This window comes from Neofelis nebulosa, chromosome 2 (genome assembly GCF_028018385.1).
Source record: "Neofelis nebulosa isolate mNeoNeb1 chromosome 2, mNeoNeb1.pri, whole genome shotgun sequence".
NCBI classification, from domain to species: Eukaryota; Metazoa; Chordata; class Mammalia; order Carnivora; family Felidae; genus Neofelis; species Neofelis nebulosa.
In genome coordinates this window covers 44,038,580-44,061,220 of record NC_080783.1, presented here as the reverse complement: position 1 = coordinate 44,061,220, position 22,641 = coordinate 44,038,580, and the positions used below count along the sequence as shown (strand labels likewise).

At 38.4% G+C, this 22,641-nt stretch overlaps 1 protein-coding gene across 2 annotated transcripts in view; it reads left to right on the top strand.

The window, feature by feature from the left end:
* Positions 1 to 22,167, top strand: part of GLS (glutaminase) — an 83,740-nt gene extending 61,573 nt beyond the window's left edge. For both annotated transcript variants that reach the window (XM_058711040.1, XM_058711065.1), the window contains 4 exons: positions 15,892 to 15,953; positions 17,040 to 17,116; positions 17,195 to 17,258; positions 20,127 to 22,167. In XM_058711040.1, the coding sequence (XP_058567023.1) occupies positions 15,892 to 15,953; positions 17,040 to 17,116; positions 17,195 to 17,258; positions 20,127 to 20,283 (360 nt within the window). In that variant the 3' untranslated portion in view covers positions 20,284 to 22,167. The remainder of the gene's footprint in view (positions 1 to 15,891; positions 15,954 to 17,039; positions 17,117 to 17,194; positions 17,259 to 20,126) is intronic.
* Positions 22,168 to 22,641: the final 474 nt, after the last annotated feature.

The window sequence follows — 22,641 nt, the reverse complement described above, 5'->3', positions numbered from 1 at the left end:
CATTCGCTGCCATTGTGAATTTTAGATTTTGGTTTTAGTTAAGAATTTGGGATCTTCTGCAAAAGTTCTTAATAGAGTGAAACTGTGGTTTACTTAGTGCTTTTGGGACTTAAATAGGATCAGTGAATGCTGGGCAGTTGGGTATAGGATCTGGATAGGTAACGTGGTATACCATAAGGCATGAACTTCTGAGGCTTGTTTTCTACCTTAAAAATTCATACAAATTTTGTTCTGTTTCACCTGTTTTAATTTTTTTTTTTAACGTAGTATTTATAAGGTCTGTGACTAACCTTTTATCTTCTCCAGAATTGGAGTAAAATTGATTTCAGGAAGATGTGCCACTCTTACTCATTCTGACATAGGATAGTAATGGTTAATCTGTAAACATTCTTAATCATAGGTTTGAAGTGACCATTTTTACCTAAAATTGGCAGTAATTTTAAAAAGAATGTCTTTCATCTATGCCTGCTGCCTGTGCCCAAAGACCTTGGAAGTCTAGAGTTTCTTTCTCAATCCCTTATCACAAGAGACTTTGCAGTGTGTAGGCTAATCGCTAAATATACAGTGATCAGTCTTCAAAGGTATAGGCCAAAATTGAGGTAATCTCAGTTTGCTAAGGCCGTCCAGTTTCCTAACCTAGAGGATCCTGTGATTTTCTGTAGTTTGCTTTCAGTGTCCATAATTTCAGTCAACTCTAGCAACAGTGCATGTCCAATACACCATCAGCAGAAACCTGATAACATCAGAATTTGAATAGCATGACTTTTAGCACTCACTGTGACTTACTATGGGTTAACCATCCGTGAATGTTTTGAGAATTTTTTAATCCCCCTGAAGTCTATGAAGTAGGTATTACTACCTCTGTAGATTTATATAGGTCTTGTAAATTCACTAAGGTCACAGAATTAGATCCTATATAGAACCAGGATTTACACCCAGGCAGTTTTGGTTCCAGAGCTCATTGTCTTGACCATAGACTATATTATTTCCCATTGCAAAATGTAAGCAGAGCCACTTATGTCTCCTTGTTAATAAAATCAAGATACTCCATGGAAATTTAAGGACAATACAATTTCAGAGTGTCTTGATAGACCAAAAGGGGAAATTTCATATTAAATAAGGTTATCCTGTGATACTTTGAATTTCCTATACCTTATATAAGGCAATGTCTCCATCACATACCACCAGTGTCCTACAATTTTCATATGTGCATGTAATTATTTCGCTCAGAGAAAAGTTCCTCTCCCCAGAGATCCTTTTACTAAGAATTAAATATGTTGGGAAACTATTAGGGGTTTTTTGGCAGACAGCACATTTATGTCTAAAATGTCTTGGGGCACTTGGGTGGCTCAGTCAAGCATCTGACTCTGGTTTCGGCTCAGGTCATGATCTTATGGTTTTGCGAGTTCGAACCCTGCATCAGGCTCTGCGCTGGCAGCATGGAGCCTGGTTTGGATTCTCTCTCTCCCTCTCTCTTTCTGTCCCTCCCCTACCTGTGCTGTCTCTGTCTCTACCAAAATGAATAAATAAACTTTTTTTAAAAAGTCTTAAAAAAAAGTGTTGATATAAATGGGAAAATTAACTCCAATATTACTTGACTATAGAAGATAACAAGTCAGCCCTAAATATCAGTGAAGTAATTTTTAGCTTAGCTCTTATAAGTCTTTTGCACTACTTAAAAGGTTTCCCTATTGTATATTCCTAGCATTAAATATAAATCAGTACACTAGCACTAAAAGCCGATGTTTATTCTAACTCTTTAAAACTTAATTTTAAAGATGCACTTTTAAATCCTTTTGTGTATTTCCTCTAAATGCCTATCAGCTAACCTCAGCTTACCAAAACATTTAAAAACCCTGATTCCATAAAGCCTTCCACAGGGTTCAATTGTAGGGGTTTTCACTAACCTTATTTATATATAAGAATTCTATGATCTGCAACTTTATTATCCAAAAATTAATGTATCTTTCTTCACATCTGCGCTTGTTTTTAGGGTAAAAAAATTTTTTTGGAAACCAACCAGAATGATTCAATGATGAAAAACAAATTTTGTATTCTCATCCACAGTCATTTATACTTGTTCTTGTATATATGATTTTAATGATAATGTTAGATATAAGCAGATTCCCCCAAAATATGTGTACTGGACTATGAAACACAATTCTGCTGTTAAAAGTATATCTAAAAAATAACTTCCACCTATCCTAATACCCTTACTCAGGAGAGCTGGTAGTAAGTGTTCCCATTTTCCAATTAAATTGTTCTTCCATTATTGTTTTTATAATAATGTAGTAGGGTACAAGATGAACAAATAGTTCATTCTTTCAGTGAAGTTGTTTTTCCACTAAAGTTGCTATAAGAAAGTGACCAGGACTCTTCTGAGTCTTGATTTCTAGGTTTCCAAATATTGTTATGAAACAATTTTTCATCCATTCTAAATACAAGAATTTTGTTTTTCTCTTGTGTGTGTTTTCTGCTCTTCATTCCTGGTATTGCATATAAATCCCCTACCAGTGTGTAAGATTAGATCCCAATATATAAATGCAAATGTATAACTGTTCAGATTATTTTTTTCTACCAAGAACCAGTTATCCCTCAATATTTCACTAGTTTTTGTTTACACATACACACAGTTTAAGTTATTTAGCCAATTTAATTTGACAGAGTAGTTCTGGTTTTATATAAATTAGCTTTAGCCTTATCCTGTTTATTGTTCATTCGCTAATTACTTCTTCATTTAACCAATATGTATTTGTTCCTTGCCTGTTCCATGCCAGAAACTGCAAAGTACTTAGGATATGCAGGTAGTGAATGAGTCTGATCAAGCCCTTGATGTTTGCAATCTAGTGGGGATGTAGATACTGAATAGTTAATAAAATAGCAAAAATGGTGATAAGTGATTTGTTCATACAGATGCATGTAGATCTAGTTCATTTTAACTTATAAAGGAGGTGAAATGGCATATACCAAGTATTTATACACCTGTAACAGACTTTGTGAGATAAACATACAATGTAGTTAAAGTATAAGAACATGCACACCAGTCTTCAGTAAAACTTCCCTCTGAGAAAGAGGGGGATGAATGCTGGGGGAATAGTTAGCTATAACATTTTATATCTTGAAGAAATACACAAATACAATAAATGGTAGACATGTACAAAGTTCCAGCAGAGTATAACAAGATTTCATTTTTTGATAAAATAGGTATGGCTGATTTACCCTGAAAGGTGATAAATTTTGAATGAGTTAGAGGAAGGGTGAGGATTAATAAAATACTCTGGCTTGAAGGCCCGGGGACAGGAAGGAGCACTTTGGAGATGGTGAAAGAAAGCAAAAATGATGGGAGAAGAGTGAGGCAAGGTGTGAATGGAGATTGGCCTTGGATGAGTCTAAGACATAAGACCACATAATGTAGGATAGCCCTTCTTGTCTCTCAATGTACACTACAGCTGTTAGTGTGTCTTAATTTTATTAACTTTTTAAAATTATTTTTCAAGTAGACTCCACGCTGGGTGTGGAGCCCAACATGGGGCTTGAACTCATGATCCTGAAATCAAGACCTGAGTTGAGATCAGGTCTCAAACGCTTAACCCACTGAATCACCCAGGTGCCCCAAGTGTGTCCTAAGGCACGATCTTGGAGATTGGCTTAAACACCTGCATTTTTAATAAGCACCTTGGGTGTTTCTGCTGTAGATGGTCCTCTGAACACAGTTTGGGAAATATTTATGTAGGATCTTACATGCCACATTAAGAGTTTTGTACTATTCAAAGTGTATTTGGCTTGTGTAAGAAGGGGAATGACATGATTTGGTTTTAAAACTGCTCTGTGGGGAATGGATTAGAGGAAGACAAAAGTTGAAGTTTTAGGGCTGAGGTGAAATGTGATGGTAGCTTAGAATAGGGAAATAGATGTGAGAAAGGTAGGTATGAGATGTGTTTAGGAGATGAAATTGGCAGCACTTGGTGATAGTATTTGGTGGGTGAAAAGAATGACCTGTTAAGTGGACAATCAGGTTTTAGTATTAGCAATAGGACAGATGGTGCTACATTAAGATGGAGAACCCTGGAGAAGCAAATCTTGGGAGTACAGGGAAAGATTAATTTTGGTTGTACCAATTAAGGGGTCTTTTGACTATAGCTATCAAGAGGATGATTAATAGGGGTCTCAATGAATAGGGCTATCTTTGTATTATAATAAGTCTGGTGTTAGGCAATCCAGGATGTGTGCCATCAGTAAGATACACTTCTGCTCCAACCAGCCTTCGTGTGTTGGGGTTAGACATCATGCCTATCACCATGTAGTTGCAAAGTGTTCCACCTTTAGCCTCACGTGTATGGTCAAAGTGGTAGAAGAAAAGAGTGATACCTAAATCAGGTAAGAGAAGTTTCCTAGAAACTCATCTCACACTCGCTGGCCAGACTAGCTACAAGGGAATCTAGGAAAGAATTTTCAGTTGGCACATTGCTACCTCCAACAAGTAGAGATTCTGTTAGCCTAGATGGAATAGGAAATAGATCTTAGGTAAGCAGTTGGCAGTTGTGAGAAAGCTAACTTCTGTTTGACATATTTATATTTCTGAGATATCCAAGTAGTGACAAGTGTCAGATACAGGCCGAAAACTTAGGAGAGTGGTTTGAATTGGAGATACAATTTTGTGAGTTGTTAGCATGGTGAGAGTAGGTTTGAAGCTGTAAGTTGATCCCAATTACTTGTGAGATTGCTCCAGTAGACCATGCAGAATGAGAAGGAACCTTAAGGAACTCCCACTTTCAAAGTAGGATAGGGGTGCCTGGGTGGCTCAGTCAGTTGAGCATCCAGCTTTGGGTCAGGTCATTATCTCATGGCGTCATGAGTTATGGCCCAACGTTGGGCTTGTTGCTGTCAGCACAGCCTGCTTCGGATCGTCTGTCTCCCTCTTTCTCTGTCCCTTCCCCACTTGTGTTCTCTCTCTCGAAAATAAACATTTTTTAAAAACGAAGTAACAGATACTCAAAATTTAACATTAAAAATAAAAAGTAGGATAGAACAGTAGGTTTCCCACTGGGGAAAAATGTCCCATTAGGAGAAAATCCAGCATACCATAATAGAAGTCCAGGAGAGAAAGTATTGCAAGAAATTTGGAAGAGTCAACCGTACAAAACAGATAAGCATTAAATAAGATGAAGGTGTCCATTTACATAATGTCCTTCCTACTTTTGGTGCTAAAATGTCTTTTTATTTAGTAAATGATGTTAGTAGATAGTAGTCTTCTTTATTGTTTGTGCTCAGAAAATAAGAAATGGGTGGCCCATATTGGTAATCTCCTCTCCACTATTAAAATTTTCTTGGCTTTGAGATTTGAAGGCCGGGGAACTACTGGAGTAGAGCAGGGTTGGCTGCTGATAGAAAAGACCCAGTAAAGAAGGAGAGCTTAAAATAGATACAAGAAAGAGGAAATGGACAACAAAGTGATGTCTCTGGAAAGAGATGGAGCTCTCGGCATCAGCGGAGGATTTAGGTATGGTAGGAGGAAGAGTATCTCCTTCAATAAAATAGGACATTGAGAGGCAGGCAGGTAGGTAGGTATGCAGTAGGTAGGTATGGTAGGGAGAAGTTGAGGAAGTTTCTGCCCATTGGCTTCCATTTTCCTGAAGTGGATGAAAGCCTTTATGCTGAGAATAAGTTGTGGAGTTGGAGGGAGGCTGTGCGGTTTCAGGGCACAGAGAAGATAGGAAATGTTTATTCTTGGAAGGTGGGGCAGAGCTGAAGGAAATAAAGCAGTAGTTGTCACAATACTATTGAGGTTGGTACCATGGGTTTGCAGGGATGCTAATCTGCTCTATTGCCCCCCCCCCCCCCCCGCCATTATCCTGTGGCTGCATTCCAAATTTAGGTTCAGGAGCTGCAGAAGATCAGGCAAGGGATTTTAGAGCATTTACCGGATAGTGATTTTAAAAGTAGGCTTTGGAATCTACTTTATACGCTCCCTACATAGAAGACATGAATGTAGGCTTTTCTCCTTTTAGAATTTGGTTCTACTTAAAGAATTTTCAACTAATGTAACTTACACTAACAGGTGAGTGCTGTATATAATTTTGCCACGTCCATTCTCCTTCCTTCATATAAAATGTTACCGAAAGTAATTATGAATGTTAAAATACAGATACATGCTAAGCAGTCTCATGATAAGGCCCTGAGGATGGTGATGGAGTAATTTTTTTTGGCCTAATTATATATATTTTTTTCATACAGTCTTACATTGCATTATTTTTGAGGATCTTAAAAATATCCTGTTCTCCAGAGGCTCCTTGTATTATGTGCTAGAGGAGCCTGTTATCATAATTTGATATTACAATGCCTATGAAAGTCCTTTGAAAAATGAAAACACTAGAGAAACATATTGTTATTGTGCTTGTTCTGTGTGTTATCCATAAAGCTCGCATGTCACACTTCCTGCAATAGAACTGTAAAATAGACATTGAAGAATGGAGAAAATTAAGTATGGCTCTCTGGAGACCAACAAAAACGAGAAATTTCTAAAATCAAAGCAGTCAGTAAGAATGTATTGTGGTTGGAATGAATATTCATGTCCCTGTGCCTTGCTTTGTTGTAGTAGCAATATTTAGGACGTACAAAGGAGAGCTGGATCATTTAAATTGAAAACATAATTCTGGGTTTATTGCTGCCAAATCTTTGTTTTGTTTTTTGGCAAAAAGAGAGCCCCATCTCTTTTCAGGGACCTTGTGTATATTTATTTTTAAATTTATACCAGACAGTGTGAGAATCTTTTGATTGTAGTTGCCCTGATCCTTTTTTTTTTAAAGTATTATGTACAAAGATTTGGTGACCAGTTTCTTTTCTTCCTGTCTTATTCTTTGCTTTTAGTTTCTTTGACTTTTTGGGGTTTTACATACTTGTTTTTTTAGTTCATAATTATAAATGAACGTGACACTTCATCATCCCAGAAGTGTGGCACTTTGTCCTGTATTTGAACACACTAATGTAATGTTAACTAATCTTCATGGAGTTTTACAAATATTTGTATAAGAGAGAAAGAGAACCGGGAAGAAAGTGAATATGAAACTTTGATACTTGTCTGTGCAGTACAAATACTCTTAGGTTTGCCACATGAAAAATGCACTTCTGTTCAGAGAAAGCTGCCTTTGTCCCTGCTCGTTTTGATTTTTATCCTCTTTTGTTGCTGACTTGTTAATTAGGATTGCTCTTTGTCATGCCATGCAAAGATAGTTTGTTAGCTGCTTTTATGCTTGGATATAAAAGGAGGGTTGCTTATTGGCCCATTGGTATCTTTTTAGGCCATTCATTGGCATTTACCAGACTATCATGAGCCACTGAGATAAGTTATTTGCTGCGAATTCTGTAGCAATCATATATTTGCTGTATTCACATTAACCCAAAACTCATACTTCACTTTTAGATACTTCAAAGCAAAGAATGAAGATATCTTTAACTTTTTTTCTGTTTGTGGCATTGATATGCCAAATTGAATATTTGTTTGATCCTCTATTTTCTTTTCAATTAACAACAAAATGCCTTTTGGTTAGTTTGGTTAGCACCTCAACAGAAAATTAGTATCTCTGATTTCCCCATGAATTTTCCCTTAGTTGCCCTTTTCTGATTTTAGTCTTGGTATTGTATTGGTGAGGAAATCTCATCTCATGTTTTGTCAGGAAATCTCTTGGCCCAGGAGGTCCCTTGTAGTGGTAGACGGCACGAATCCCAGCGTCAGGCTGGTCGTGAGCTCTCACTCTGCCACTTGCCAGCATTATTACTTTGCTCAAGTTAATTTAAATGCATTAGCCTTCAGTTTCCTAATCCTTTGAGTAATAATAGCATAATAATACGTAGAACATTTAGCTCAGTCCAGAGAGAGTAGGTGCTTCATATTAGCTATTTTTTCCCTAACTAGTGTATAATCTGAATTTTTATCTTCACGGGTTGTCAGATTTCTTTGATAGAATCGTGACTTCTTAGTTTAAGAGTAAGTAAAAATATTTCAGATTAATCTGTTCATTGAGAAGTTTTGAAAATGGTACGCTTAGGACAGTTTGTTTACTCATTAGTCAAGAGCAGAATGCAGTATTTGGAGCTGCCATTTTGAGGTTATATTTTGTAAGTGAAATTTCTGTACTCTTCTTTAGAGTAAAATCTACTGTTCAATTTATTCCTCTCTATTAAAATTACTGTATGAGAACCTAACCTCCTGCATTTGTGTAAAAATTTGGAAATGTCATGAGATTGCTGAACTGTTATTCCGTTAAAGGATTTTCTCTAATCCTCTGATCGTGTCAGTTTGGATTAATTTTGTCTCTATATAGTAGATTAATATTTGTGTCTGAATAAGTCGGTGGAAAAGCTTAGGAACATGTAGCCTCATACTCATCCTCGACTTTCTAATCATAAAAGTAGTATAATTTTGTTTTACATGTCCATATGATATTAAATAAGCTCATGTTAAATATTTATATGAATATTAAATAAGGGAAAGAGGAAATGTTTTCACATACACCTTGTGCAGGTTTATATCTCTACCCTTGTTGGCAAGCGATTAGTTTACATTTGCTGACAACTTAAAATTTTTCTTTAGCTATACTATAATAGGTTTGTATTTCTTAATAACCTGCCCTTAAGAAAAATATTTATGAAAGAAGGCCTCAAACTTTTTTTCATTTAAAGGCTCTTAAAGGCCAAGTTGGCGTGAAGCTTTTAAAACAAAACTGGATCTGGAATGATGATGGTTTATTTAACAGACGAAGAAGAGTATCTGTTCCACAGCAACAGATACTTCAGTGAGCTGGAAATGAGAAAGCAGCTTACGTCAAACTGGAAGTGGTGGGAACACAAGGATGGCTTTTCAGTTACCTGCTCTTTTTCATTAAAGCCTTTCCTAACCAAAGGGCTGAATTAGTCTTTGTATTTAAGCAGAAACTAATGATGAAAAACAAGGGAAACTACAGTGTTGCAGTTGGTAGCAGAGTTGGAAATAAAATACCTGGAGTAAAGTGTAAAGCTAATGAGTCAATCCTCTCTCCCTCTCTCTTTGTCTCTCTTCTCTGCTTCTTCCCTTCCACCCTCCCCTCTTTCCTTCTAATATTTAGCAAAGGACCTTTATGGATTAGAGCTAAATTGCTATTTAATCCTTCGGTTTCCTTCTGTCCTTTGGATAACAGTCTGAGGTCTATTAAGGACTCACATCACCGTGGTCTAGTTGTACAGAATTGAGAATGTAGCCCAGCTACATTACTAATTCAAATGCTATATGAGCTTGAGCCAACGCCCTTAACCTCAACGGTAGTAATAAGTAAAAAAATCTATAATTATATTTTACAGCCAGCCTGTCAGGAATGTTTAAAAACAATTACAGCTTTTCAAAATGTTGACTTTTTCAAGGTCACGCAGTATATAAGTGCAAAGTGATATGATCATGTAATTCTAATTGCTACTGGTACAGAATCAAGGCATTTGAGATGAGACAAAAGTCACATAATTCCACTCTTAAACAGGCTTAAAATGAATAGCATGATAGGATTGGAGGTTTGGGAATGTCTTGTTTTAGACTTGTAAAATTGACAGAGTCTCTAACTGCTTCTAGCTGTTTTGGAAAAAAAAAAAAGAAATGCTATTTGGCTATGCCAAGCATGCTAGTGTTAAATGACCTCATGTGAACTGTAACATTTTTGTCCTACTGTTGTCATGACTTTGTATAAATAAACTAAGATAAGGTTGTCTGGTTCTGGGAGGTTCTGACACAGAGATTTGATAAGGAAAATGTAGTAGAACTGGAAAATGTGCAGTATGAAGGGAAAACTGGTTGACATTTAATTTGTCATGGTTTATGCCCAGGTGAAACTTCATGCCCAGGTGAAGTTTCTCTTTACTATGGGGAGGCATACATTAAACTCTGGAGCCCTTCCTTTCTGTAGGCCCCTGTTGAACTATGTATGCTCTGCTTCTTTGTACTGAGGAATAATGCATCAAACCAATGACTGTCTCAGCAGTTACTGTTAAGTCATTGCTTTCTAGACTGGCCTTCTTGATATCAAGGTATTTTAAAAGTAACATAACTCAAGTATCCATTGGGGAATTAGGAGAACGAGACTTGATCAATGGTTAGCACACCCGCATCCATTGGAAGAGCTGGCTTGGGTTGCATGAGTCATCATCTAATAGGGTGTTCTCCTCCTTCAGTTTGGTTTACAATGCTAGTCATCCCAGAGGGTGTGACAGGATAGCTGGGAATATTTGTGGCACTCTCTTAACAAGACCAGGAAGTGGACTGGACTGTCCCTAAATGAAATAACACTCCCATCTGCTGTCTGAAAACTGTTAAACTTCCATTTTCTTTCTTGGCATTCTACCCATAGCTCATTTCGTGATTTATGCAAACCTTAAAAATATATGTGACTATTTGCTGGAGTAAATGTGGCTTTAATTTTAAATGGTGCCTGTGCCTGTGTTTTTCTGTCTTGGAGTGAATGGCACTCATTTTGTGATCAAGCTCATTCCTGTCTTGATCAGGGACTTGTACTAAATCAGCCCTGCAACTAGCCTTTGTTTTCATGGGAAGAATACTAAACTCCATGTTATTCTTTAATAATTGTTTTAACGCAAGCTAGTATTCCCTCTCCCCCTGCCCCCAGCCGATAAGTCACAAAGCCTCTGTACATTACAGTGTTCTGATTTATTCTCATTTTATGTTTCTCTCTCTGAGCTGAAACATGCTTATGAACAAAGTATTCTTATACTCTCAATGAACTGATTATATTCTAAAATTAGCCTTTCTTGGGACTTATTAGGAGTTGTAGAACTTCGGAAATATTGAATAATTAAGTGATACATACAATGTATAATAAAATCCCTTCAAACTAGCTTGGTCTAAATTCAGAATTTTAAACAGGATTTAGTGCATGCATGCAGTCACTGGAATAAACATCAGGGATTTATTGCTCAGAAGGACTAATATACCTTAAAGAATAAGAACTATGGGTGGTTAATATATCAGTGGTGTGCACGTCAAAATTCTGGATTTCTCTTGAGTAGTAAAGAGGAGATAACATACGCAAGTAAATATATAATGTGTGATAGTGCTGCAATGAGGCAAATGTAGGAGAAAGAGATGATTTCTGACCGGAGATTGTGAGGTAGGGCTCAGGAAGAGGAGCTAAGAATGAACACTGTAATGAAAAATGGGTGGAGAAAAGATGATTTCAGGCAATAAAAAGTATGTACTGTGGCTTAGTAGGAGCGAAAGGTACATTAAGGGTTGTAGAGGAAGATACGGTATTTGATGACTCCTTGGCATATGCCGTCACAAACACTATGTAGGCAACTGGCAACAAGTCACATGGAATGCTGGATGAGATGCCTGCGGAAGTATGGTAGCAAAGAAGGGGCTTTCAAAGGCTTTCAAGCTGGCCCTTGAGGGAAGGGAAGGATTTGATTAGGAATCTTAGGTGTTCCCAAAAGGAGAAAAAGGAGCATAGACAGATAAAAACAAGAGTAGTACTAAGACCAGTTTTGTTGTGTTGAGGTGGAAAGAGAAAAATGAGTTAGCCAGAGTGAAGATTCTTGAATGCAAGGCTAAAGAATTTAAACTTTATCAAGATTGATTTGGGAACTTTTTGACACTCTCTTGCTGGGAAACCTTTAACTGATCAGAGCAGTATTTTGAGATGGGTAGAAATATGTGGGAAAGTTCTGGCAGGTGGAAGAACTAGAAGCAGAGGCAGCAGTTAGGAGGACTGAATAAATTTAGTAATGATATTTGAGGTAAAAGTTAAGGGAGGCAGGAGAATTAATAATGATTATAATTTAATCCCCCAAGTGATGGTAACAAATTGAATATGTTTGATGTTTTGGGAGAGAATATTGATTTAGCCAGTAAATGGATTCTTTTCATTGCAGTATAATTGATGTATAATGTTGTGGAAGTCTAAGGTGTACAGTGTGTTGATTTGAGTCAACACATATTTAATGAGCACCAATTATGTGTTGTAGGCATTGGGGTATAGTGGGGTAAAGATTAGGTCTCTGCCCCCATGGAGCTTACATGTAATGGGCGAAAGAGACAACAAACAAGTTTAAATATATGTGTGTGTGTGTGTGTGTACACACATATATATATAGAGTCAGATATATAATGTCAAATATATAATTACATATATTTGATTATATGTATAGATATAGATAGATAGATAATGTCAATGATAAGTGCTCTGAAGAGAAAAAGCAAGGGTTAGGGATAAGGGATGATGAAAAAGAGGGCAGTGTTTTAGAATCTGTGAGGTAACATTTGAGTAGAGACCTAAATGAAATGAAGGCGGGAGCCTCCTCACTCTCTGGGGAAGGGGCATCCCCAGCAGCACAGCAAGGGTAGCCCCCAGACCAGCAAGGAGACTGCCTGGCCGGTGGAGAACTGCACAGGGCAGAGTGATCGGGAATGAGAAGAACAATGTAACTGGGGAGTAGGGCATTTGGTGTCCTGAAAGCCATGGGAAGAGTTTGAATTTTTTTAGGTATGATGGGAAGTCACTGGGAGTGCTATTATGATCTGTTTTCAAAAGATCCCTGTAGCAGCAGAGTCGGACAAGGGGAATGAATAGTTAGGAGGCTATGGCAGGCTTCCAGGTGATAGATAAGGTGGTGGTTCAGAGCCAAGGGCGATATAAGGGAGGTGGTGAGAAGTGATGGGATTCCATATATATTTTGTTTCATTCCACGTATATTTTGGAGGTAGAGCAAATGTGTTGATGAACTAGATGTGGGTTATGAGAAATAGACTCAAGGAATATCGCCAGGGTCTATATGGTGGGTTTGTGTGAATTAGTTCTGCCTTTGCATAAGCAGACCCTCTCAGCACATTTGTATGAAGAAGGCTCCCTTCCTCCCATCAGATGTACTTGGGTGCTGGACACCACAGCTGGGTGAGAGGAGCTCAGGCTGGGCGCCTTGGTCAGGCATCCTTGAGGAGGGGTCAACCTGTGCGGTCAAATGCAGCATGCTAACTCAGGTTTTGGCCTGAGCAACTGGGTGACTGGTAGTGTCATCCCCAAATGAGGGAGACCATAAGAGGAACTAACTGGGACTGGGGGTGGAAATCAAGTTCTATTTTCTGTGTAAGTCTCAGATGCCTGTTAAACATCCTAGAGGCAATGTCAAGTGGGCAGATGGAGATGGACTCTTGGTGGGGAGCCATCAGAGCTGTAGGGAGGTTTGCTATTTCTGAGTTTGAAATGGCTGTATGACAAGCAAGTGGAACTGTTGAGTTAAGGCTTAGGAACAAAGATTTAGATTAAAGACGTAGATTGGGAAATCATTCTGGCAAAAGGAATGTATGAGACCTTTGAGGAAAATTAGACTTAAAAAAAAAAATGGAGACTGCCTTTGGCATATTATTCGGTAGTGGAAAGTGGGAGATAACTGTATAAAAGCAAACCAGAGGAAGATCTGGGTAATCAACACTGTGTAAAGACAAGGAGTAAGAGGACAAGGGCTTGTTGGGGAGGTCATCAAGAAGCAGGGCTTCAGAAGGCCGCTGGAGCTTTTGAGAGTACAGGTAATGGTGTGGAGGCAATTGGCAGGGAATTAATAATACAAACTACTTTCAGAAAATATGCACTGAAAGGAGGTAACAGTAGGGTTATATGTTGTTTTTTCAAAACAGGCTGAAGTTGTGTCTGTATTAAGGCAAAAATAAGGGTACCAGTGAAGGAGGGAAAGGTTGAAGGTACTAGAAACAAAAAGGATAAATGAGGGAGCAAGGTTAGGGAATCTGGAGGATATATGTTTAAAGGAATAGGTAAAGAAGTTAGTCTCAGAAATGAGAAAGGATAGATCTGTTTTGCTTTGAGGTTTGGAGAGAAGGAAGGGAAAATGGGTATCAGAAACAGATGTTTTGCATAATAGAGGAAGGAAAAGTGAGGACAGTTGGTTCTCTTAGTAAATCTGTGGTCAGGGTCATCTGTTTTAGGGGGCACCACTGGTATTAAAGGCCTGAAGAAAGTGGGGATGGGAATCAATAAGAAAAAAAAATTGTCAAGCAATGATGAGAGACCAGCTGGAAACATGAGGAATAATTTCTAATAGCTCATCAGTATTTTTTCTGTGGGCACAAGAGCATAGGGGAATTGAGAATTTCAGAGAAAGAAAGAAAGAGAGATGTTGTATGGAAACTAATTTGACAATAAATTTCATATTTTAAAAAAGAGAAAGGAAAGAGAAAGGAAAAAAAAGGAAGAAAGAAAGCAAGAAAGAAAAGAAAGAGAAAAGTAAAGAAGAGAAAAGAAAAGAAAAAAAATTAAGGGCACTTAGAACCATGGTTCGTAACCCAGAAGAGTGCCTATCAAAACTACCTGGGGACGTTTTTCAAAAAGCTGTTTTTCCTGAAATGTATCAAATTGAGGTGTGGGAATAGGACAATTACATGGGAGGGGAGATGCTTATATGTATTTTTAGAACATTCTGTGTGATTCTGTTAAGCTTTTCCCTCCACCTCCAGTGAGAAGTGTTGTGGATTTAGGATTAGCAGGAGATTAACTACAGAGTGCAGGCTGGGCGGGAGTAGTAAAGAGTGGCTGCAAGGGAAGCAAATGGACTGAAGGAATTAGAGTAAGGTTTTCTGGAGTAATGTCAACAACAATAGTAAAATTTGGGGAGTGTGCTTAGTTAGGTTCCTGTACTGCAGAACTTTACAGAGAATTCATATGCCCATGAATCTCTACGAATGGGATTTTAATCTTTTAAGAAAATACCTGACTACAGGACCCTCCCCCCGCCCTTGTTTTAATGGAGCATTGTGGACAATTTCTACAGAGCGCATTGTGAACATGCTGACCTAGAGAGGTCCAGCGATGGCTAGTTCCAGATTGATTTAAAAGGAAAGCCCTGGGGAAAGGGAAGCCGTTGTGGAAAGGGGGAACGTCCAGGTTAAGCTATTGAAATCACAGCTCCCAGGCCTATGGCTTTGTTGGTGGATAGCTGGGTTACTATCTATCCTTCCACTTAAACTCCTGTTTTCTACCACTGAGTCCAGTGTCAGTTGGAAGTTGCAAAAGACAAAAGTCGGAATTCATGAAGTATTTACATGCGTTATTCAATAGTTTCTCAAACACAGGTTTGGATAAAGTCTCTATGAAAGCAAACCAAAATCTAAGGACCTTTTAGGATATCTAGCCTTTTCCTTAGCTTTAAGGACAAACAAGTGGATAGCTGTCAAAAGATACACTTTGAAGTCTTGGAGCACTCACTAGCAGTGACTTAAAATCGGGGGAGTTTACCCACTTTTTGAGGAGAGGCAGTGTCCTAGGCTCTGAGAATGCCCCCAGTTTATACTACCTGGGCATTGTACGGACAACTGTTTTTCCAGTGTAGTATAGTCCGTGAATTTAAGGTGATTAATACTGAATGTTGTCGCATAAGATTTCCAAAGAAGACAGTGATTGGTGATTGGTGAGGACAGTGATTGCTGGCAGGGATTGGGTGTTTATATTGTGTGATTTAGTTTCTAAAGAAGATGTGATGTGAATCTTATGAGTATACAAGTCCACTCAAAATACTGAGACAAACCAAATTAGAAAGGTTCTGAATAGTTTTCATTTGCCCTGTGTGTGTTTCACAGGTCCCAAGTTCCCACGTCTGTGCCAGTGTCATTCCGTTCCTTCCTTCACATAGCTTATCTTTATTGATGAGTTTTCTCTCCTAATCCTCTATTTCAATAAAAAAAAAAAATCACACATGGGTATTCTGTTTGGCTATAGATGTGTACTTATGATAACTGCGTGTGACCCAGCTGAAGTGTTCAGAGCACATGGAAGTCACTTACTGGTGACAGGAATACATTCTATATGTTTATTTTCCCCTGTGGATGCCTGAACTTTCTTTTCTTCACAGGTGAAGTCAGTGATAAACCTTTTGTTCGCTGCGTATACTGGAGATGTATCTGCACTTCGAAGGTATGTTAACATGGTGGCATATGGCTTAGCATCCGGTTTACAGAGGTTTATAACGTTGCTTCTGGGCAAATGGCCATTTTAAGGCCAAAGTCTCATTTCCATTTCTCTCTAATGAAAATGATCCGAACAAATTCGTTAAATCCCCATCTCCAGTGACTTAGACTTCCTGTGTAGTCTTGTCCTTTTCTACCTCCTGAAAAGCCCAGACCTCTTTTCTCCCAAGTGGAGACTGTTCAACAAATCTGGCTAATTAATGTAGTGTTTCATTGGAATTGAATAATGCTATCTCAGTCCCCATTTACCTTCCCTTTCCCATCTTTGGAGGTGAAGGGGGAGTGAAGATAGGGGCATTTAGTGCTCTGCGGATCACCGGGGTTAGAAAGGTTGCATAGGACTGTGTACTTTACATAAGATCTCTTGTATAGAGTTGCAACTGAATTTTAACATGGAAAAATATCTGTGCTTAATTTCTACCTTTGTCTAAAAGTCAGATTATACGTCTATCAACAGTACTTTATTACAAACTTCAGAGTTGCTAAGAGAATAGATCTTAAGTGTTCTCACCACACACACAAAAAAATTATGTGATGTTGTAGGGAGGGTTAGCTAACACTACTGTGGTAATCATATTGCAGTATATAAATGTATCAAACCCAACACGTCGTACCTCAAACTTACATAATGTTCTATGTCAATTGTTTCTAAAAGTGTACTTTAAAAATTAAATCGAAGTCTGATTAGTACTTGTAAACTATAGTGTAAAATGTTTAAATAGCGAAAGCATTTAACTTCAGCAATAGGTGTTCGTTTCTTGCCCTTCTGAGGCACAAACTTTAGTTATGTCGCTGTTCTTTGAACAATAATGTAATGAAGCTGAATTCTGTGAGAAATGAACATTTCCCTGTATCCAAAAAGAGAGGAAGTGGCATTTGCCCCAGAGGCCCTCACATCCCCATCAGTGAGCCTGATAGAGGACAGCGAGACCTTAGATGGAACACAAGACCTTAGATGGAACTGATGGGGTAAATGTTACAGGTGTGAATTAAATTTTATATGTAACGAATAGCCGTTCTTACACATTTTCAGATTTGCTCTATCAGCCATGGACATGGAACAGCGAGACTATGACTCTAGAACAGCACTCCATGTAGCTGCTGCAGAGGGTAATCTATGAACCATTCATCTTTTTTTCCAGATGTAGTTTCTACTCAATACTAAAATCTACTTGTTTTGTTTTGTAGGTCATGTTGAAGTTGTTAAATTTTTGCTGGAGGCATGCAAAGTAAATCCTTTCCCCAAGGACAGGTGAGAATTTATGTCGTCCCCTTCTAACTTATAAATGGCAAGTCAGTGTTTTATTACAATCCAGGGCTATAACATATGAGTGAAGGTGTTCTTATTAAATCCACCATGTATATATTGGGAGACATTCTTGAACTCGCAGTGGTGCCTTTCAAAGGCAACAAACAAAACCTTGTTTCTGCTAGGGTGATCATTCTCCCTCCGTATCCTATTTCTCATATAAGGATAGTCTCTTATTTAGAATTTTTCAGATTAGTCTGTCAGTCAGTACACTGTATGAAGAAAACAATACTTTATGTTTGGAAAGAGAAAATAGGAATTTTGTCCTTGTGGGGCTTCTAACTACACAGGGTAGACAAGATGAACATTGACAGGAACATATTAAAAATGTGCAAGAAAACTACTGTCACAGAATGCTAAAATGAATATATTGGGGTTTCTTGAAATTCCTAGATTTGTTTGGTGTCAGTTTTAAAAGGCTATGTGGAGTTGAATTTTAATCGGTGCTTTGGGGAAGAGATGCGATTTGAAGGCACGGAAAGAAGAGAAGGGCACGCGGTCTTCAGTGGGAGAGATCTGCCTGGAATACATTTTGCTGCTCTCCTCTCTCTCCTGATCCACATGGCAAACTTCCATTCATCTTGAAGTAAATGCTGTCCACAACACGGACAGTGATGGAGGCTTGAGAGTGCAGCTTATATATGTATATATATACATACGTGTATATATATACATACGTATATATACACGTGTATATATACGCGCGTATATATACACGTATGTGTGTATACATATATACTTCAGCTCTGTGCTCATATACTTGCGTGTTATGTAGCTGGATGAGCCAGTAATGAGAATATAGGTTTAGAAGAATTGAAGGAAAAAATACTTGATAGAGAGGTTTGTTAGGTATGATTAGGAGTTTTGATTGTATCTGAGGATTGTATTAGTAAGTCTGGAGCAAGCTGATTATACTCTAGCTGTTAGATCTCTACTGTTTTTAAATTAGAAGTTTGGGTTTTATTCAAGCTGGTTGCAAGAAATGCAGAAGAGTTAGGATGTGTCTGAAAATTGTTAGCAGTTTTCTAAGTATAGTAACACTTGGGTTATCTAATCATGACCTTTGTTGGCAATGTTCTAAAACCTCATGTCGGGGGGGCAATCCTCCCTTTTACCCCCAAATGTAATACCAGCTCTTTCTAGAGCAAGAAATTGAAGAGTGTGTTTCCCTTACCCAAACTTGTGCCCTGTGTTTATAATCCCAACTAAAACTCTTTTAACACAGGCTGGAAACATTTACTGTGCTTTATAAAGATTAAGACGTTTTGCTTTTTGGGTTTTTTGTTTGTTTTTTTGCCTTAAATTGGCCTCTAGGAATGTGCTTTGTATGAAACGTTTTGGTTTTTGCTTTAAATTGGCCTCTAGGAATGTGGAAGTAGAAGTACCCATCTGATGGGAGAAGTTAGCTAAATAACTAACTTGGTAACTGGGTATTCAGCTATTCTAGAATATAAGCCAAACCAAGACAACTCCTTTCTCTATTTTGTAGAATGTGTCACCTCAAATTGTAAAATAGGCTTGAGTGAATTTAGTGATGTTCTTTAAGTTGACAATTTGTATTATTTCATGGAAGAAGAGTTGTCAAAAAGGTAACTTGCAGTTAACGTTCCATTTTCTCAGGAAGACAGGTAATTATATGTTGTAGATGACTGGAAAGTCCCCCCACCTCCCAGTGTAAGGCCACGGACTCCCTCAATTAATGAAGGCCAATATGGAAAAGGAGCTGTTTTTTGAGAAACATACAGATACATGTAAAATATGACTTACCTGATTTAAAAAATGAAGATTACCCAATTTTATCCAAGAATATTTTTTGAGACTGTTTAAAAAACCTTTCAGTTCCATATTGTGACCCCATAAAAATGGGGGTAAAAGGTTAAAGGCAGAGACGGAAAGGAAAGGAGAAACGGAAAGAAGAAAAACCAGAAGCTGATGAGAATAGACCATGAAAAAATGGAGTCAGAGCATCTGGTAGCCATGGACAAGTGACATAACTGGAGAGAGAGCCTTCATAGTTTGTGAAGTATTAGGGGACGGATTCTCGCACTCTCATTTACTTGGGTTGCGAGTTTCATAGTATCATCTCCTCTCTCAAAAGGCTGATCAGCTGATTGCTGCTGGCAACCCTTCTCTTCTCTTCTCTTCAGTCTTCATCTCTATCACTCTGAAGAGCACACGCCAGAGACACACTTATAGTGGAAAGGGTAGTTATTTTTCTGGTTGCGTAGTGGTCCGTTTGAGCCCCTCAGATGCCCATCCTTACCAGAGATGATGAAAATGTCAGTTCCTCTGGGGCCGATCTTGCTCCTCCAGTGTATGTTTGGGGCCTAATGAGGTCAGAGTTCTTTCCAGACTTCTGAGATTTATCGTGATTTTTGAATTGTCAGGAACACAAATTTTCTATCAAAGGATAGGGTGATGGATGTTATATACCTGAACTTTCCTTGAAGGTTTTATTTAAAGGGAGAGCCTGTGGGCTTTTTATGAAATTGAAAACCAGGAATCCCAGAGGAGTCTATTGTATCTGTCAACACGAGAACTTCCCCTCCCACAGCAGTTAGATATGTAAACAAGATCCATCTGTAGAAGACCGTTTTCTCTTCCTCCCCATTTCTCAAGTTGCCTGTGGGACCACTTTTTGAATGACGAGCCCCTTTCTGTTTTTCTTCAATTAATTTTTACTTGTAACGTTGCTAAAATGGCTAAAGTTGAACGGCTCTTAGATCTGCACTTAGTATGTAAGGATGCTGAATTATCACCTTTGTCCAGGAATTATCTAATGACCCAGTGCACGTTCTGCTACTTATTTAGGTGGAATAACACTCCCATGGATGAAGCGTTGCACTTCGGACACCACGATGTATTTAAGATCCTCCAGGAATACCAAGTGCAGTACACGCCTCAAGGAGATTCCGACAACGGAAAAGAAAATCAAACGGTCCATAAGAATTTGGATGGATTGTTATAAAGGTCTTAAGCCCAAAATATAAATCACTTACCTATTTAATTGTGGAAAATGATTATGAAGAACATGTGTATTTCTATCTGGTAGTGATGTCTATTTTACAACATTTGTCATTTCAGTGTTACTGGAGTTTTCTTCACTGTACACACAGGACAAATCTGATCTCTTTGGGAAAAAATAGAAATAAAACAATCTCCCTCCATAATGTGAGCAATATTTACCTCGTGCATTGTATAATTTGATGTAAAAGAAATAGTTACCAATGCTAGCTTAACTGTGTGGTGGTCTTCATGATATATTTATGTGTGTTTTGTGAATTTTTCAATTTGTATGATGAACTTAGGCATTTATAAATGAAGTTTTGTTGTACAGTCTGTCCAAATAGGTCAAGGCTGCCTTTAGAAGCAAAAGAGTGTGATTTTCAGGACTTCAAATGTAGAGTTAGAGTGTCTGAACAACTATCTGCACGTAGGGTTATGTGTTTTAAATGTCTCCCATCACCCAGCTTCATGACGTGACTCTTTAAAAATTAAAATAGTTAACAACTTGTTAGTGGCATAGACCAATTCTGATTAGACTTCATCAGGGAATCTGTTCAAGATATGTTTGGTGACCAAAATATCTATGTGAATGTAGTTATATAATACTTTTGAAAAAAGTTCCTTTTTCTATATCCCCTTTAGTCCAGCCTCTCTTCCCAGACATCTAGCTATTTGCCTCTTCACTTGAGCTGGGAACGTGGGTGCTGGCACACTATGCAGTTTTCATGTTTTCCACCGTAAGTCAGAAAATGCCTCAGACATCTGGCATCCGAGCTAGAACTATGCCATTTGTCAATAGGCGATGAACCAGACACGGATGACTAAGCTAAGTACAAATTAGCCAAATTTGGAAAAGGAAAGCATGTGCTACCACGGCTCTTTAAGGTCTGTTTCAGCTTTCAGGATAAAGATACATTCAGATAAGCGCTCTAAGCTACCAAAGTTAGTAGGATGGTATGGGAACTGTAACAGTTAACATTTATTTTTTAAACCTGTCATTAAAAGCCTGCACCTATTTGGGGGACCACTAGATCACTCCAGTTTTCTCCTGCTTCTCTATTGTATAATTTTTGGTGGACTGATAAGAAAAGGCCATTTAATTTTAAATTGAGACCCGTTGTTTGTCCTAGGGAGGAACTGCACATATGCTTTAGCCTATCGTACTTCAGAGGTAAAGGGGTTTGCTAATGAGGATTTTTGATATTAAGCACACACACAGGCACATACACACACGAATGGACTTCTCTGAGGCCGTGTTTTGTGAAATGAGCAAAATCCTCAGCTACGTGAATGCTCCTAGTTGTTGCAATGTGGCAAATTCAGCAAGTTCCTTTTTTTTCCTTTTGTATCCGCACACACTGCTGTTTCCAACCTTTATCATGCCTAATGGCCCCTTTTCCGCTCCAGCGGCCTCCAAATGTTTTGGGTTTTGCTTCCAGTCTCAGTTGGTGGCTTCAGCCATTGCCCTCCTAATACCTACACAGCACCTCCTTTGGTGGAAGCGTGGCCAGTGTTCCCTAACAGCTGCATCAGGCATGAAGCCATTCCCACGGGTGTGCTGTGGGGGATTTGGTGGACGGGCATCGGCCCTGCTGCTGGGTTCCCGCCCCACGGGTCTACCAAGCCGTGCAGACAGGCAGTATTTGCAAAATGCTGTAGAGGAACGGCATTATCCCCAGAGATACTATGGGATAGACATTCTTTAACTGAAATCAACTGAAATAACTTTGCTCAAACAGCAGCTTGCTTTGTGTGATTAAAATGAAACATTAAGATGATTCATTTGTGTGGCTTGAAGGTTACCAGCAATTTGGAGGCTTTAATAAAAAGAGGTTCTAACCATCAATTTGGAACAAAGAGAGTTTTCATCTTTTTTTCAGATCAAAACGATTTTGCAAAATCTGCGTGGTTTAGTCATATGTGCCCTTATTTACCCATAAGGTTATTTATTTATGACTGTAATGCTGGGTCCTGCTCTGGCTGTTTGCTGTTGGCTGGTAATAACAAGTACACTTGGTTTAAATGCTTTTGACTGTGCTCTTAACTGCTGCCATCAGTATACTCCAAAGATCTCTTTGTTTTGGCTTTGGGATCATACGTGCTTTTTCTGTATCATGAGAGCTCTCTATATGGTCATGTTTATTTAAAGCTGCTTATACACTGTTGTTTTGGTAGTCTCAATTCTAATGACCTCATTTTTGGGCGTAATGTGCTGTATCCCGCTACTGCCCCACACTGCCCTTTAGCTGCACAGCTGGATTAGCTATCAGCCGTTTGATGCTGTTATCTGTCTGGCAGGGGCTGAATGACCTGAGGTTGG